At 34.6% G+C, this 17,664-nt stretch overlaps 1 protein-coding gene across 1 annotated transcript in view; it reads right to left on the bottom strand.

Moving 5' to 3' along the window:
- LOC149801336 (ras GTPase-activating-like protein IQGAP1) overlaps nt 1-17,664 on the bottom strand; it is a 275,437-nt gene that overhangs the window by 126,942 nt on the left and 130,831 nt on the right. Inside the window, exons 5-8 of the mRNA XM_089955390.1 lie at nt 15,335-15,411; nt 12,080-12,147; nt 6,230-6,321; nt 1,940-1,961 (exon numbers count right to left, since the gene is read on the bottom strand). Of these exons, the coding sequence (XP_089811516.1) occupies nt 1,940-1,961; nt 6,230-6,321; nt 12,080-12,147; nt 15,335-15,411 (259 nt within the window). The remainder of the gene's footprint in view (nt 1-1,939; nt 1,962-6,229; nt 6,322-12,079; nt 12,148-15,334; nt 15,412-17,664) is intronic.

Below are 17,664 nucleotides of genomic sequence, written 5' to 3'. Positions count from 1 at the left end.
ACCAATTTGCACATTGCACTTGAAAGTTATATCCAATTTGTACATTGCACTTGAAAGCTATATCCAATATGTACATTGCACTTGAAAGTTATAACCAATTTGTATATTGCACTTGAAAGTTATATCCAACTTGTACACTGAACTTGAAAGCTATATCCAATTTGTACACTGAACTTGAAAGTTATATCCAATTTGTACATTGCACTTGAAAGTTATATCCAATTTGTACACTTCACTTCAAATATCTATCCAACTTTAAAGCTTTTTGCAAACTAAACGTTTCACATCTGTATCATATGTATACTTTGGAATCCCCTTCTGCTGCCAAATCAGACTTTGTTTTCAAAAAATGAAGAGTAGCTATATGCAAAGACATGTATTAAGATCTCTGGAAAATTCTACGCTTTTTGGCAAACTATCCACATTTAACTGATTTCTCTTCTCATCACAATATCTTCGCTTTTTTCAATTCCTTTTCTGATGAGAGATCATCACTGAAACAAATTGGAATACCAAGCCTTTCTTTTACAGTACCCCACCCAGGCCAGCCCAAATCAGCTGTTCAGTGCATCTTTGGGAAGACATAACTCTCCATTTCCTCAACACGATATAGTCAAATAGAGTGCTGAGAGTGTCTTTAAAAAAACCCACTAACTTTTAAAATAATAGAAAACAATTATGTTGTTGTTGTTGTTGTGGGGTTTAACGCCATTTTTCAGCACACGATAGGCTATACATGGCGGCCAGCATTAATGGTGGAGGAAGAACCCAGGAAAACCCCGGGAAGAACCACCGACCCACGAGAAGCTACTGGCAAGCTTTCTCACATACCCACATTAGCCGAATCCTAGACTCGAACTCACGCAGACAGAGGTGAGATGGCAGTGATCCGTAACGGAGAGCGCTTTAGACCACTCGGCCACTCGGGGCCCCAAACAATTATGTCACTTTAAGCATTATCTTTATTACTATCTCTTGCAATAAATAATCATTCATTAGAAAATGTCAAACATGAAAAGCTTGTAGGTGTGAGCGTAGATAATAATTTATTATGGAATGACCATATTGATAAGCTTTGTAAAACACTGTCATCAAAAATTACCATATTCAGCAGAATCAAGAAATATTACCTATGGAAACTCAAAATCTATCCTACAAATCATATATTCTTCCAACAACGGATTATTGTTCAAATGTATGGGGAAACTGTGACAGGATTTATAAACTTCAGAAACGAGCAGCACACATAATTTTAGATGCATCTGTTGATCATCCCTCAAAAGCATTATTTACAGAATTCAAATGGTTCACAATATATGACAGGATAAATTTTCACAAGGCAGTTCTTTTATATAAATGTCTACATGGAACGGCACCAGAGTATCTTCTGGACTTATTCAGGCCTTTTTCAACACAATACCAGTTGAGATCAATATCACATGGAAACCTTCTAGCACCAAAACCAAGAACAGAGCAATTTAAAAAGTGCTTCCAATACTCTGGTACAGTTTTGTGGAAAAAGTTTCCACTACATGTAAAATCTACCAAAATATTAGAGTATTTAAGAAGAGATATCATGAGCATGTATGTGCTTCTAATAGAAAATGGAATTTAGTATTTTAATACAAAACATGTTAAAATAAAGAGTAATTATTGCTATCTTCATATAATGTACATTGTTATACTATCATTAAGAGTGCCTCAAGGGAGAACAGTCCTTGACTAATGAGTCACCCTCTATAAATGAAGCATTATTATTATTACTACCTCAAATGTAAAATCCTCAAAACAGTTTCTATTGAAATCAATACCAATAAAACACATTAATCTTAATTTCATAAGAATGCCAGTCTTAATTATTACATGATTTTACATTAGTGTAATGTATTTGAAATATATATATAACAAAGAAACCAAATAAATACATTTAATTACTTACATGCTGCATCATCTACTGAAAGCTGAAAGATACCATGGAAAATTTTCAATTTATTTCAAAGTCTGGCTACACAAAAAATGCTCTTCTCTTTTTTATAGTCATCAAAAGTTAGAGCTGGGTACCATACAAATTTTATATTAATATATACCATGGCATTTCAGAACATAGCATGATATGTACCGTGGTATATCACAATTATAATATTCTTGATCAGGGCTCTTGACACGTTTTTAAAATAAATTTCCGTCTGTCAAGAGTTGGAAAAAATACCATGGTAAACTGGTAATACCACACCTTTGTCATAAATATGCAGTTAAGAAAAAAACATTCACCTATCTACAGTAGTAACTGGTATAGTCAATCTTGATCTAAATGACTTACAGGGTTCCACATTAATGGTGGTACAATTATTACAATTGCCCAAGGCAAGTAAAACAAAGGTCATGGAAGTGAAAGCTGAAAGAGCTTGTCTAACAGGGCAAGTGATTTTTGGGTGTTACCAATGACAAGAAACTTAATAGGAAATGTGCACAAGAAGTGTAACTTTGATTATTTTATGAAGGAAATTTGTATTCCTTACCATTCTGACTTTGTTATAAGGGGTACAGATATTTTCACTCTAGTGAAATTCAAAGACTTTTTTTCCAGAACTTTCCTTGGCCTCAAAAGTAAATTTACAGGACCTCAAATATAGACAGTAAAGGTGAAACTTATTGAATGATCAGCAACCCAAACCAAATGAGTTGAAACATCAAAGATCGGCCAAAAAACAACGAAGCAAGATCATCAATGAACCAATCACATTCGGGGTCAAAAATTATTTTAGTGGCAGCAAAAATCATTTTCTGGGCTTTAAAACAAAAATGTCTACTCTCAAGAAATTAAAGTCCTTGATTTAAAAAAACCTTAAATCCATCACATTAAAGGTTTTCAAAGAAGCATATGAATCTTGTAATCTTCGTAATAATCACAAGACCTTTACTAAAACATTTAATTCTTTCCTCAAAATGAAGGCCTACTCTAAATACCAGTCAACTGTTTTGATCGATTCCAATCCGATAGATGCTTGTATATCTTATACCTAATATAATAAGCATCTATTATCTTTATGACATTAGACCATAAAATAAAAATGCAAGTAGCTCAAATATTGTCTGTCAAATCTCACATAACCTTAACAGGCTGCATGCACCTGCAAGGGAACCTCAAATAGTGTAACATAAATTTTGTCCCTTTCATTGTCTCTATTTGTAACTCCTCCACATCTTCCCTTTATTCATTACCTAAAAATTTACATTTGCTGAACACACAAGTAAAATGTAAAATGTTATTTTTGAATAGGTTTCTGTTATTGAAAGAAAATGGATACGGAGGACAAGAAACAAAGAAAAACATGGAAAAGTTACAAACTGAGGAGGAAAGAAACAAATGGATGTTCTAACATTTGAGTAGATGTACCAAACTCATTCCCTCATCGATATGTCTGATTGGTCTTTGATGTGAAGTTTGAGTTGAGCCTCATTGTCCGAATTTCTTGTAATCACAGAATATGGTGAGCAATAAAAAATATATTAAAGAAAGTTTAAAGATCTCATTTTGTGATATGTATTGAAGCCTTTAATGTCACTATGTATATCTGGCCCAAGTTAGACATGAATAAAGAACAAATATATTGATAAATTAGGATTTCTTGATTTGTCCACATACTCTCAATGGACAGGTATTTATCCTAAAAGTATCCTTAAATGCAGGTTTCATTTTAGAAGGCAGACACAAGTTTATGTACACAAAATATAAACAAGAGTACTTCAAACCATAAGACACACCTGTCTCATGACCTTCTGCCTACTAATGACCTTTATCTTTTAAGCTGTCGACTTGACTACTGTATATTATGGTGTGGTGATCTGGGTCAAGTTTTAGCAAAATATCTGTAGGGCATCAAAAGGTGACATATACAGCAGGCTAAAGTTAATTCAAATATCTTCAATAGTTTAAAAGTACATCGATAGAAGTCACAGATTTATATCTTGTGCTGCTGTGACCTTGACCTTGAGGATGGGGACAAGGGTATACTACATGACTATGTATGTATGTGTGTGTGTGTGTGTATATATATGTGTGTGTGTGTGTGTATATATGTGTGTGTTTGTGTGTGTGTGTGTATATATATATGGATGAAGTTTAATTTAAAAATAACAAGTAGTTAAAACATTATACTCCAGGCAATGAAATAAGTCAGTCACAATCTCCCTTCCTATGACCTTCACATTCAGGCAGGAAACATTGCCACAGCATGTGACTCAAATTTCAATAAGATATCTTCAGGGGTCCAAATATGATGCTCTAGGCACAGATACCAACTGCAGAGTTCTATTTTCCCTTGGCATGACCTTGATCCTGCAGCAGAATGTGTGTCCATGTTATAATGATACTGCATAGTTCTAATAAACACTTGAGCAGTTTTATGAAAGTTGGTCTTCCGATTTCAATGTTGTGGGCCAAAAAAGCATCTGTTAATGGATCGACAGTGCTGTTGCATAATACATCTGACTTGAGACAGAGAAATGGTGACATTCCTGTAGTTTGATGGAATAACCATACTAGCTACTATTTCCAGCACAGATATCAAATTAGCTACTTTAATTAGGACCAGTTATGCACAGAGTATTTTTAACAGATATACTTGTGTATAAATAGGATCCAACTGTAAACAAAACAGACCTGGGTCTGTCATCGTATTAAGTGACAGCAGATCTAGGTCTATGAAGTCTGTCAGAACTAATCAGTAGATTAAACATAGACCCAGATCTGCCATTGTCTTATGCAAAAGCAGAATTAGGTCTATGAAGTTTGTGACAAATAATAAGTATAACAAACAACACAGACCTCAATCTACTTATAATGAGCCTGCAGAATTGGGTCTATGAAGTATGTGAGAAGTAATCAGTAAAACAAACAACACACACCGTGATCAACTTCACATAATGAGCCAGCAGAATTAGGTCTATGAAGTATGTGAGAAGTAATTAGTAAAACAAACAACACAGACCTCGATCTACTTCATATAATGAGCTGGCAGAATTGGGTCTATGAAGTGTGTGAGAAGTAATTAGTAAAACAAAGAACACAGACCTCGATCTACTTCATATAATGAGCTGGCAGAATTGGGTCTATGAAGTGTGTGAGAAGTAATTAGTAAAATAGACAACACAGACCTTGATCTGCTCCATATGACCCAGCAGAAATAGATTTATGAAGCTTCTTAGCACTAATCAGTAAAACAAACAAATGACCTTGATCTGCAATAACATAACGCAACAACTAATCTGGGTCTATGAAGTTCATTAGGACTAATCAGTAAAACAAACAAATGACCTTGATCTGCAATAACATAACGCAACAACTAATCTGGGTCTATGAAGTTCATTAGGACTAATCAGTAGAACAAACAACACAGATCCTGATCTACTGGTGCATTATGTGACAACAGAGCTAAGTTACCACTGTTTGTGTTTTGGTGTGTGCTACATAATAAATATAACAATTCCTTGCAAAAATATATAACAGACTTTAAGCCTAATTAAATTTAAGTTGTTATGGACTTCTGCAGGATAATATTTCATATGAAAACACTTGTCACCTGCTAAGTATAGCTTACATAGTCAGTCCCTTTCTATTAATTTCAACATGAACAAACCACATCTAAATATAAACCAGAAAAATCAGCAGCCAAATTTTCTTTTTCGTTGCAATGGGTCATTTTTTTAGGGGTGATGGATTTCTTCCATAGTATTTGCCTTAATAAAGACTTCATTTTCAACATGTACAAGATGGCACACAAGATAGTTAAGATCAATAAAGCAATCTCTTCCTTTTTTCTAAAAAGTGTTCTTTGCAAAGAAAAATTATATGTATTATATACATTACATACGCATAACACAGCATCTTTATAAAGGTTAATCAACATCATACTGTCATATTCAAGTATAATTCTAAACAGACTATGCAAATTTCTAAAGCCACCAAACTGTACAAATCAGGGCCAATTCAATTACTTGCGAGAGCAGGATTCACTCATTTATAAAAACTAAAGTAAAAAAAATTAGCTTAATATGAAAACATTGCCCATTTTATGTCTTCCTTAAATGAAACCTGCATTCAGGACCACCACCCCTTTCAAATGGAGGGGTGGCATTGGAATTTCCCCTAAAATTATCAGTCCTAGAATAGACAAAGAAATATATTCTTTAAAATCGTACTGAATTAAAAAAAATCTTTCCTTTTTACCTCATTTGCTAAAATGCCACCAATCTTACTGAAGGCTGGCATCTGAATTCCATACTTCTCTAATTCTGCTCTCATTGCACTGATTTCTTCTTCTGCAAGACGACAGATTTAAACTTTATGTTAGTGAATTTTCATCAAAGACATACTAAATTAGAATATATGGCAAGACAGAAAATCCTCAGCTGCATACATATTTGTTAATTCTCGCTTGAACAACTCATGTTCTCTTATGAAATAATTCTACTAGAGATGAAACTCATTGCAAATATCCACTTTTTCACTACTACTAGTCCTGGAAATTAGCATCAGACCATTGGCTATTACTGATAAAAAAAGTATTTGGACTGGCAAAATTTTGCCTTTGAAGCAAATCAAACTATGACACTTAAATCGGAGTACAAAATTATTACATTCTGTCAATATTCACTCATCATTTGGTCCCTTCAACATCCACATAACCTTCCTTCCAAACACAGAAATGTGACTGAAAACTCGCTTTAGATTGGCTGAATGCTAATGAATCAACCAGTCAAAAAGTGCCTAACATAGTTCAACAAGTTCTCCAACATCTGCACTCTACATTTTGTAATTCTGTCCACATAATTCAGACCTGTAAAGACCAGAACTTGCATGACTGAATATTTTTCAAGAATAAAATTTAATTTCTAAATCTTTCTCCAAGTTTGTTCCCAATTTTCTGGTAGCATCGAAACCCTGTGGCTAAAACAATGACATGGACAACGTTGGAAAAGTGATATGAATGTTTTGCCTTAAGTGAGACAAAGATTGGATGTTTGACACAGTCTTCATTGGGATAAAGGTCCATTTATGGGTCCCGAGGACCCTTATCAAAACCTACCAATCTTTGGTACAGTTGGTTTTGGAACAGCTAAGTTGACAAGGATAACCAACTAACAGGTGGAAGCACAAACAGACACTGATGATCAAAATAAATTAACAAATCATGGATATAATGACCCCAAGCCTGTCTTCAGCCAAAAAAGCACTTGTTTGCGAGGCAACTAAAAGCCTGAAATGAGGTCTAATGCAAAAACTGCCCTATTTTTAATTTATTCTTATCATATCCAAGAGTATCGTATAAAACCAATATTTAGTAAACCAAATTACATTCAGTTTTAATTCCATTGTTCTTTATGGTACTTTTCAATTAACTTAGCTCTCAGTATGGTGTTTGCTTTTGCAACATATGAACTCCCTGACCTAAGAGAAAAAGTGGCCAAAGTACGGTCATATTACTCACTTATTTATATGACCTAACCTCTGACCACTTCACTCAGCGGACTTATGTAATATAATATATGTGCCATAACACACCATGTCACATGAAAAACATGATTTTGGTCTCTCTAATTCCCCCCAACCCATGGTAATATTTCGAAAACATGATTCTCAGGAATCCTAGCACAAAGTTTTCTCAACAACAACAAAAAAACTATATTTACTGACACCATGATATATGTCTGTAATCTGTGTATGAACAGTAAACAGCCCTGCTCAAAGCTCGGCTAAACCAATCCTCGGGGCATATAGCTGATATGGAGGCAATTAAAAGGTAAGGTGGTCAGAGATAAAGAACCACGTTTCAGAAATTACTTAATTGGCTGACAAAAGCTAAGGTGATGAGTCTTGGCAAATTTTGCTGTGGGAGAGTAAATTTAACTAATTTGCATAGGTAGAGTACCAAAAAAATCAAACAACCCAATTCAACCGAGGTTAAGTACATCAAAGAGATGTTATTACACATAACTGCATTGAATGAGAATGCTGAAGCCAACTTTAATCAAGTCAGTGATCAACGGCAACATATTTTTGAAGTCAGAATTTTACTTCATATCAAAAATGCAAAACATGATAATTTCACTTGTTGAACAGGATGAAATAAGCTATCAGAAAAGCAAGCAAAGCCCACCAAAAATTAATTTAAAAAATCAAGGTTAACATGGTTTTAATTTATGAAGTACAGCAGCGAATACTGCAAACATTATATTGACATTAGTCATTCTGAAGTCTATGATGTCCATCAAAATGGGAGTACCATTGGAATGTAGCATACAATGAAAGAATTCACATTCAGATTAGTATTAGTATTTGTTATCTTAATCTTCCTAACCATTAATTGACCCATGTCTTTCATGATTATTTTAGCCACCAAACAGTTTCATTGAAAGACAATAATAAGCATATGCTTATGTTTGCAAAGTTGATTTGTGTTCATTGTGTTAAAACCTGAATTGGACAGAGGCTTTATTACTGCTGTTTTAACCATAAAGACATGATTAAACTAGAAAATGTCACGTTCTCTAGAAAATGTCACGTTCTCCCTCATCCCCCAATGAAATGGTCAGTCACAAATTTGGTATCTATTCATTTTTCTATAGAGACAAGAATATCTTGTGGTCAAACTGCATCCGACACAATTCTGGCAATGCTAACATTATAGTCATCTTGAAGAATCATTTCTGAACAGGATTCATTCAGAGAATACAGCAGGGACATTTGGACAACACTACCATCTAGTCCAGAGGTGCGCAAACTTTCCAGTGCAAGTGACGCATACACAAATTTACACCTTGTCGTGGGCCGCATAGTTCATTAAGTAAAATAATTAATATTTGAAATAGCAAAAACAAAAGTTTTTTCTAAATAACATCTAATTAATTTTCAGTTGTTAATATTTGAAAATTTAAACTTAAACTTCAAAAGAAGCACATTTATTTGATAAACTGTAACATAAACAGAGACAGTGCGAATGATGACTTGTTCCTAGGCCGCATGAAAACCCTTGCTGGCCGCATGAAAGGCCTTGGCGGGCTGCATGCGGCCCGTGGGCCGTAGTTTGCCCACCCCTGATCTAGTCTCTACTCAGTACAGTGATGAACACTAATGACACTTGCATTATCTTCAACAACAAAAAACTTATGGATCTACTGACTGCATCAAATTAAGTATATATTTTGAAATCCAATGGATTTTAAAGACAGCAACTGGATGTTTTTTTAAAACTATAAGTGTGATTGTGATAATGAGTGTTTGCACATGTGATTGAGTTTGGATTTGATATTTGACAATGCTGTCTAACAACTATTTCTTTGTAAGTGTATTAAATCCTTTGAAAAAATAACAGTAACTTAACTTTTTAATTCAGATTTGAATTTCTCATAATTTTCAATAAGCTTATTCTCAATTGGATAACATTGCTTTTTCTTTGGTCATGTGCACTGCCCCCACCCCCACCTTGGGACCTGAAAACACAATTTCTGAGTCTCAGAAACCTCCCAACAATGTCTGGGAATATGGCAGTTATCATATTGTGAGAACCAAACAAATGTAAACTATTTCCCAAAATTTCATATCATGTAAATTTTACGTAAAAATTTTTTATGGTCTGATTTTATTTCCTAATTAGTCATAACAGAAGTCCTCCAAGGTCTTGATGACACACCTATTTACTAAATGGTATCAAAATTGGATGACAAATATATAGTCTCTAACTCTTGAGAGGTAACAAGCTCAGCCAATCAGATGCAAGATCATCTCATTAATATGCACAGATTTCATTATCACGGAAACTAAGAAAATGATGATAACAAGTTTGTTTGCCAAGATGGAGCCGTTTCCAAATGAAATTTGGTCTCTAGAGTGGCAAGAGGCTCAACCAATTTTGATATAAAATAACCTAAAATATATACTCATAATCAATTTCATCCAACATTCTGACAATGCAAGACCACATACCAAGTTTTATCAAAACGTTAGAAATATAGTTACAGCATATTGAGAAACTCAGCCAATCAGAGGCAAGATCACATCATGAGTATCCAATGGTCTCACTCATAATCATATTCTACTTAGACTGTGATGATATAAGCCTCTTTGCCAAGTTTTATCAAAATGCATTCAAAGAGTCATAAGAGTAGCAAAACATCGGCAAAAGTGAAATCACCTCATAAATAAACACAAGCCTTATCACAAAAGCATGCATGCAGCTATTTTTAGAGATGATCATTCAATCAACTGACACAATTCCCCCCTCTTCTATACAAACCAAAGTTTGCATGAAATGGCTGAGTCTTGGCTGATATCTTGATTGTTGGACCATGTGATCCATTATTCAATTGATTTATTTTACTTGTTTAGAGTTTATCACAACATACCCTTAGGCTTGACCTCACTCGTATTCTACAGATGCCTGAATTTTATTGAACATTCTCAAGCAATTCAGTGACCAATGAAAAGTACAATAAATAAATAGAACTATGGAATACTGCATCTTTGAGGAAATAATAGATTAGATAACTTGAAATGTTGCCCATATATTAGTAGAATCATACCAGTAAACAGGTTTAATATAAACCTATTAACTAATTAGATAAAAATCAGATCAGACATAGTCACTAACGATTGGACAAACTTTGTAATGACTCTATTACAAATTTCTGGTGATCCTAGTTGGAAACAAACGTACACTTTCTCCCAACTTTTCCTGATTTCCTGGTAGCATGGAAACACTGTAGGAGAAGTTTAAATAGCAACTGTTGATGTTGTGCATGGCAGATACTTTAGATGTATGCATGACAAATGCTGTTGATGTATGCATGAGAGATGCTTTAGATTTATGCATGAGAAATGCTGTTGATGTATGCATGAGATGATGTTGATGTGTGTATGAGAGATGCTTTAGATGTATGCATGAGAAATGCTTTAGATGTATGCATGAGAGATGCTTTAGATGTATGCATACGGCTTTTGTATTACATGGTTGGTGCCTCAAGTGACTAAGGGGTTGTAACCCAAAATTTGTGATATATATTGATTCCTCCTACTAAAATTGGAGCTACATTTAAGCTTGGTGCATAAATGAAATTAGTGTGTGTGTGTGTGTCGTTTGGATTTTTAACGTAGCTTTAAAAAAAAAATTCAGTCATATCGCTACGATGTCTGCAGTATGACAGTTTATAGTGATGTCTAGCACTGAGGCATCATGCCGCAGACATGTAGCATGATGTCCCACCCAGTCACATTATCCTGACACCAGGTCGACCAGTCCTAACAATAACCTCTTAATGCTGAGTGCCAAGCAAGGCAGCTGTTAGTCCCATTTTTGTAAGTCTTTGGTAGGATCGAACCAACGACCTCCCGCATCTGAGGTGGATGCTCTAACCACTAGGCCACCGGAGCAGTTAATGAAATTAGTAAAAAAAAAGACAGACAGACAGATGGAAAATATAATATAGTATTTTCTGACTTATAAATCAGGCATACAAAATGTCACCTTAATTGCAATTTTTGTATATCTGACTTCAGACTCCCTCCCAGGGGATGTGCCCAAAATTCATACCTCCCTTGTTGATGTCACCAATTAATTTCCACCCAACAGTTTAAATCAGGGGTCTCAAACACAGCATGCCAAGTTGTATCCTATGGCCCGCAAAATGATTGGCATCATAAGGTGTCTTGAGAGATAACAAATGTGGTGCAGCCATTGGGCCATCGAAAATGCCCTCTTGAGGTCCTCAGGGTGGTTCCAGTTTGAGACCCCTGATTTAAATGAAGCAACTACAGACACAAAGATGGATGGATCGAGTGATGGATATACTGACATAGGGTACCATAATATCCCCAATGATTTTTTTAAAATGCATCTTGGACAAACATAACAATAAAATATATTTAACTTGACATGTGTCTTGTAGATAACAACAAAATTCACTTTGTTTAATTTATGTAACTGTCTTTCTCAGATATTGAACAGATGAAGAATTTATAAACAACATCAATTCCCACAAATGTTTAACAGTTATGTCACAAATGTAATTAACAAGCTCTCACCTGTGAAATTAACTTTTCCATACAAATCTTGTATCTGGGGAGCAACACCCAATTTAAATAGATATAAACTGCAATGAGAAATATAACAACTCTGGGTGAAACAAGAAGCTGACCATGGCCTGCACATTGAGTCCAAGCCCTAGGTTTTAGTAGATTTGGCATGGTATACATCAAGATTCGAGAAAATGACCACAAGAAAACTTTAAGACTGAGTGGTTTGTTGGTTTTGAAAATTCCTACAAATGTCCTGTATAGATAGTAATCTCACATATAAATGTATTTATGGGTAGATGTTCTTGATGGATAGTGTCATAAAATATATGTGTCTTTAATTAATAGTGTCCTTACAAATAGTTGTCCTTCATGGATAGTGTCATAACATGTGTCCTTTACTGATAGTGTCCTTATATTTCATAGTCCTTTATGGCTAGTGTCCTTATATTTCATAGTCCTTTATGGCTAGTGTCCTTACATAAGTTTTCTTTTATGGACAGTGTCTTTACATATAACTGTCCTTTATAGACATTGTCCTTACATGTAGTTGTCCTTGAAATTAAGATTCACTGTATTTTTTTAATGTTGTGCTGGTGGTTTAGAGTGATTAATCCAAACTTCACTCCAGATCTGATTCATGCAGTAGGAGCAAATTCTCCATCTACAGTGTAAACAAATTTTTTATTTTAGAAAATTTGCATGTCAACATGTTTACATATTCCATCAGCAATCAATTTACTTCAACAGGTGCACCAGTTACCATCAGATTACTGTATCATTTCATATTAGCGATCCATCAACTTAGCAGCTCTTAGCTAGTACAAGATTTACCATCTCATATCCCATTAGGCATCTATTCAAGAGCAGTTATCACAAAATGTACTGTATTGAGCAATTAGTATGGATCCAGATTTCCCATCACATAATGTGCCGACAAATCAGGGTCTTCAACGGAACATCATCTTTTTCCAATGCGAGCCACATAACATCATCTTAATGAAACACCTAATCATAGTGGTACTTCCCAAATTGGTTTATGGCAGATGAATATCTGGTTACAAATGACAAGAATAGAGCCTCATCATGAAAAATAGGCAACACCAAAGACATTCTACAATGTTTTTAGCAAACAATGAAAGACCTACACGCTTTAATTATTAATGTTATTCCTGTATATTTTCAAAAACAAATAGTGAAGAGCTCATTTAGTTAGTGCCTAACTACTGCTTATGTTGCTAACTGATGGTGTGTTGAGCAAATGTAACATAATTATGATGTAATAACAATAATGGGCTTGACCGCTAAGTGGTCACCATCAGGTTTTCACCCGAAGCAGTGGAGATCTGAGCTTAATCAGATTGGGGCTTGATGGTAGTCATAGAAAAAGCTGAGAATGTTTCAATTTTTGTAGCATCTACACTATTTTCTTCAAAATCATAGGAAGAATAAACATCATCGACTCTGGTTCATTGGCACATTATGATATGAAAGATCTGGGTCTATGTTTGAAACTGGGTAAACCATAAATCTATGAAATACAGGAAGTAACTTTCATCTATTCCTCTCTTTCATGTGTGTTATGTTGGCTCATAGAGTCCAACTAGGTCTGATGTACTCTCCAACATATCGTAGAAGAGAATAATGGACGCAGGAGCTGCTGTCGTTCAAAGGACTGGATGCTGGACTTGCCACTGGATCAGCACAGGCCAGCTAGTGTAGCATGACTATGGGCAAGGTACTTTGATCAAATTGCATCAGAACGAAAAATATATAGTGTTCATGTACCTTAAAACACCACACCGTACCCAAACAATTAAAATAATTTACAATGTCAACAACAGAAAAGTCATATCTGATTGGTGCAGTACAAAACATTATATGGAGATTTTATCATGGTGCATCTTTACTGAACATAAATATTTAATATATAGTATTGATTACAGTCTCACTTGACACAAATAAACTTCTCATTAATTTAATTTAAAACTGTATTCAGCAAAATAATCATTTTTAAAACTGTATTTAACATGCAGCTGTTACTTTTGGTAAAAACATGTGATTCTGTTCAAGAAAAGTTGACGCAGCCCATATAAAAGGTAATTACACATTTTGTTGTATTCATCTCCTGTTTTTTCAATGTTGGTTACTACGGAACTATTAGAATATTAAGAATTTAAGACTGAATCACTGATCATTCAATCAATCAACCCATTCAATTATGTACCTAATGCAAAATACGTGACAGTTGTATGGTAAACAAGATCTCTCTGTAAGCAAGTTCTTATAACAAATAAAGAGTCCCTCAATGGGACTGGTACTTTATTGCAAGGCAAGTCTGTTGAGAATATTAAATATGTAAAACTGACCGAGTGATCATTCAGCCTATTAAATTATTCAGCTCATGCGAAATATGTAACAGCTGTATGTGAAAAACGATCTGCCAGTAAGCAAATGTTTGTAACAGATAACAAGTGCCCCTCAAAGGGACTGATGCCCTACTGCAAGGCAAGACACTAATATGCCAAAATGAATTTCCATAAATTCGAAATGTGACTCTTTCTTCCTTTTACAATGAAGCCACAAGGATTGTATCTAAAGGAAGCCCCCTATCTCTGAATAGGAGTTGTGGGGTGGTGGTGGCTTCTGATAGTCTGCTGTCTGAAAATGCATACGCACAGCTGGCTTAGCAAGCTTTAAGAAATTAGGGAACTGTTTCTTTATTTTTGTTATATAGAAATTTCCACAGCTCATAGGCATTGTCTCTTGTATATCTCTATTCCTAAAGATTTTTTATTAACACAAGCTAACCAAAGTTTTTAGCTGACTTCTATGCCAAATGTACTATCTGTTTCATAATGCTGTATTAGGATTTTAAGTCCTTCAATGCCAGAGCCTGCTTGTTCAGACTGAGGTATTTTGATCAAATAAATATCCTTAACTTTTATTTTCTAATTAGATTCTTATTTATTCATTTTAACTTAACCCTTAGAGTGCTATAAAGCACAAGATTCCTCAGGGCTAAATTGTTTGAGAAAAGAAATGAAACAAGCACACTACTTTTAAATTGCCTGTCTGGTCCAGACAAGCAATGAATATGTAGATTTGGTAATGTTATAAGAAATGAATTAAGACTGGCATAAAGTTCAGAGTATGATGAATTATGTGAAAACAGAACTACTTAATGTATCGCACAAGTTTTTTTTAAAAATCATTTACAAAGTGAATTCAAAATTTATAAAAGACTCGTTTTCAATGATTCACCTTAAAGCATGAAGGCAATAAATCGTTCTAGGCATGTTCTTCTTATCATATATATCGGTTGTTTCTGGGTAGAAGATCTGAAAGAAAGAACAAAAGTATTTAGTGTTATTTGTTGGAGGCTCCAAAACAAACAAACAAAAGAGCTATCCTAAATACAGTCGAATCAAGTCCAGTTAAATTATATACCAAATATAATATACCAGGAGTGTCACCAAGAAAGTGGCCTTCTTTCTGGCCACTTTAGCTTGAGGCTATTTTGGGGACATTCTTCCTTCTGAACAATGGAAAGCCAAAAAGCCTCATTATAATTCTGCACAATTTCTTCCTTCTAAATGTTTTAACCATCATTGATATCAGCAGGATTTCACAGTTTCTATCAAACCGCTCTGGTGGTCTACTGGTTAGAGCATCCACCTTGGACGCTGGAGGTCGCAGGTTTGAACCCCAGCTGCCTCAATAGGCACTCAGCGGTTAGTGTTAGGACTGGTAGGCCTGGTGTCAGAACAATGTGACTGGGTGGGACATCATGCTACATGTCTGCAGCATGATGTCCCAGTACTAGACATCACTATACCTACTGCAGACATTGTAGCGACATAACTGAAAAATTTGTTAAAGCTTTGTTAAAAATCAAAATTACACACACACACATACACACACTCTAAGTTTCTGTCATGAATTCCCAATTTTCCCACCAATAATTTGCTGGATTTCAGATTTCCAGCAATTTGGGTATAGAATTATGGTTTTATTGTAGCCAATCCAATTACTCTGTTCAAGAAGTGTCAACCCATTAGGGCCTATACTTTAAAAAAAATGTTGCCTTTAAAATAGCAATGGTAGTCAAGTTGCTGTTGCTGTGTTCTTGTGGGGAGAAAAAAGAAAAAAGTTTTAAAAAAATAACAAGTCCCCTTAATACAAAATAAATTTTGGTTTCTTTTCTAACATGCTATAAATTAATGATTAATTTTATAATAATTTCTATACACATTATTGGATTAAAGATGCCCTACGATCATATACAACTGTAAGTTCCACATCAAATTAAAGTTCTATGTTTTAAAGAATCTGAAGCTCTGTGACATATTTACCAAGAAATCTAATGTCAGCAAACTAGAATACTCAATACTTTTTCAATTGTATTCCATTTTCAATAAATAAAAGCATGTCACAGAATGTCACATAATTTGGTTCATTAGGGCTAAAGTAATAGAACAGTCACCTGATTTCATGCTAGACCAAGCATACCTTGGCAGACAAATCTCAGGCCATGTGTTAATATAAGCAATTCAAATGTGTAATTGACAATACCAGTATGCAATGTTAAGTATTCAAACAAAAAAACATTTATTAATCATGTTAAGGAACACATATCCTTCATTATAAAAACGGGCAGCTGTCTGCTCTCTTGTGAGGATTTTGATAATTTATGAATGTTGGAGAATCCGAATACTTTAAGTGTCCAGGGTGAATCATGTCAAATAGTCTACATAGAGTCTGTCATTTCACCCAAACAAGCCCAAAAGGCAAAGATCACTGTGCCATTACACCCACCCCATTTGTTTCAATATCATAAATTAATCATCAAAGTATAATGTTGACTTTGATATCAAATTTCCCTTCGAAGAGTATGGCAAAAAATAAGATAAAGTAGTCTTTCATTCTGTGCTCAATTTTTGTAAACTACAACTAACTCGGCACATCCTTATCCATTAATCATAAAATTATTAAATGTATTCAATAATTTATCATATAAAGTGATGAAAAGGGAATTTTCGCTGTTGTTACAGATTTTTGACTGTAACCTATTTTAATGGTTACCGTTTAATGTTATACACATGCTGTGGTAAAGCGAAATAAAAAAAGTTTCCATTTTTATAATTCTCTGAATAATGCTCTATTATACCCTGTCATGAAAATATGCAAAAGCATCAGTCTAAAAATGACTGCAAAAACATTAGTCCAAAATGACTATTTTGAACTTTCTACAACCAACTTCTCCCTATTTTTGCCAACTTTGCCTATTGTGGCTGGACAGGGCATTTGGTCCAGACATGGTGAAAATGTTGAGATGATTCATGAGAAGTAACAATAACATGATTTGCAAGATGGTTTCCATGGTGACCATATCTGATGTCAGCTTGGCACCATTTTCATTCAGAAGCAACGATACATCATGAGACATCCTTCATGAATGACAAGAGGAAAAAACAGAACTTTAAGGTACTTAAATTTACAGCAAACGTTTCAGATCCAGAAGGGGAAAAATGTCGCTACAAGGATGAAAAATCTGGATGAAATCCTCAACTGATGCAAATGGAGCAAGGCCA

This window comes from Sinohyriopsis cumingii, chromosome 4, assembly GCF_028554795.1.
Source record: "Sinohyriopsis cumingii isolate HCF-2022 chromosome 4, ASM2855479v2, whole genome shotgun sequence".
Taxonomy (NCBI): domain Eukaryota; kingdom Metazoa; phylum Mollusca; class Bivalvia; order Unionida; family Unionidae; genus Sinohyriopsis; species Sinohyriopsis cumingii.
This window is presented reverse-complemented; position numbering and strand designations above follow the sequence as displayed.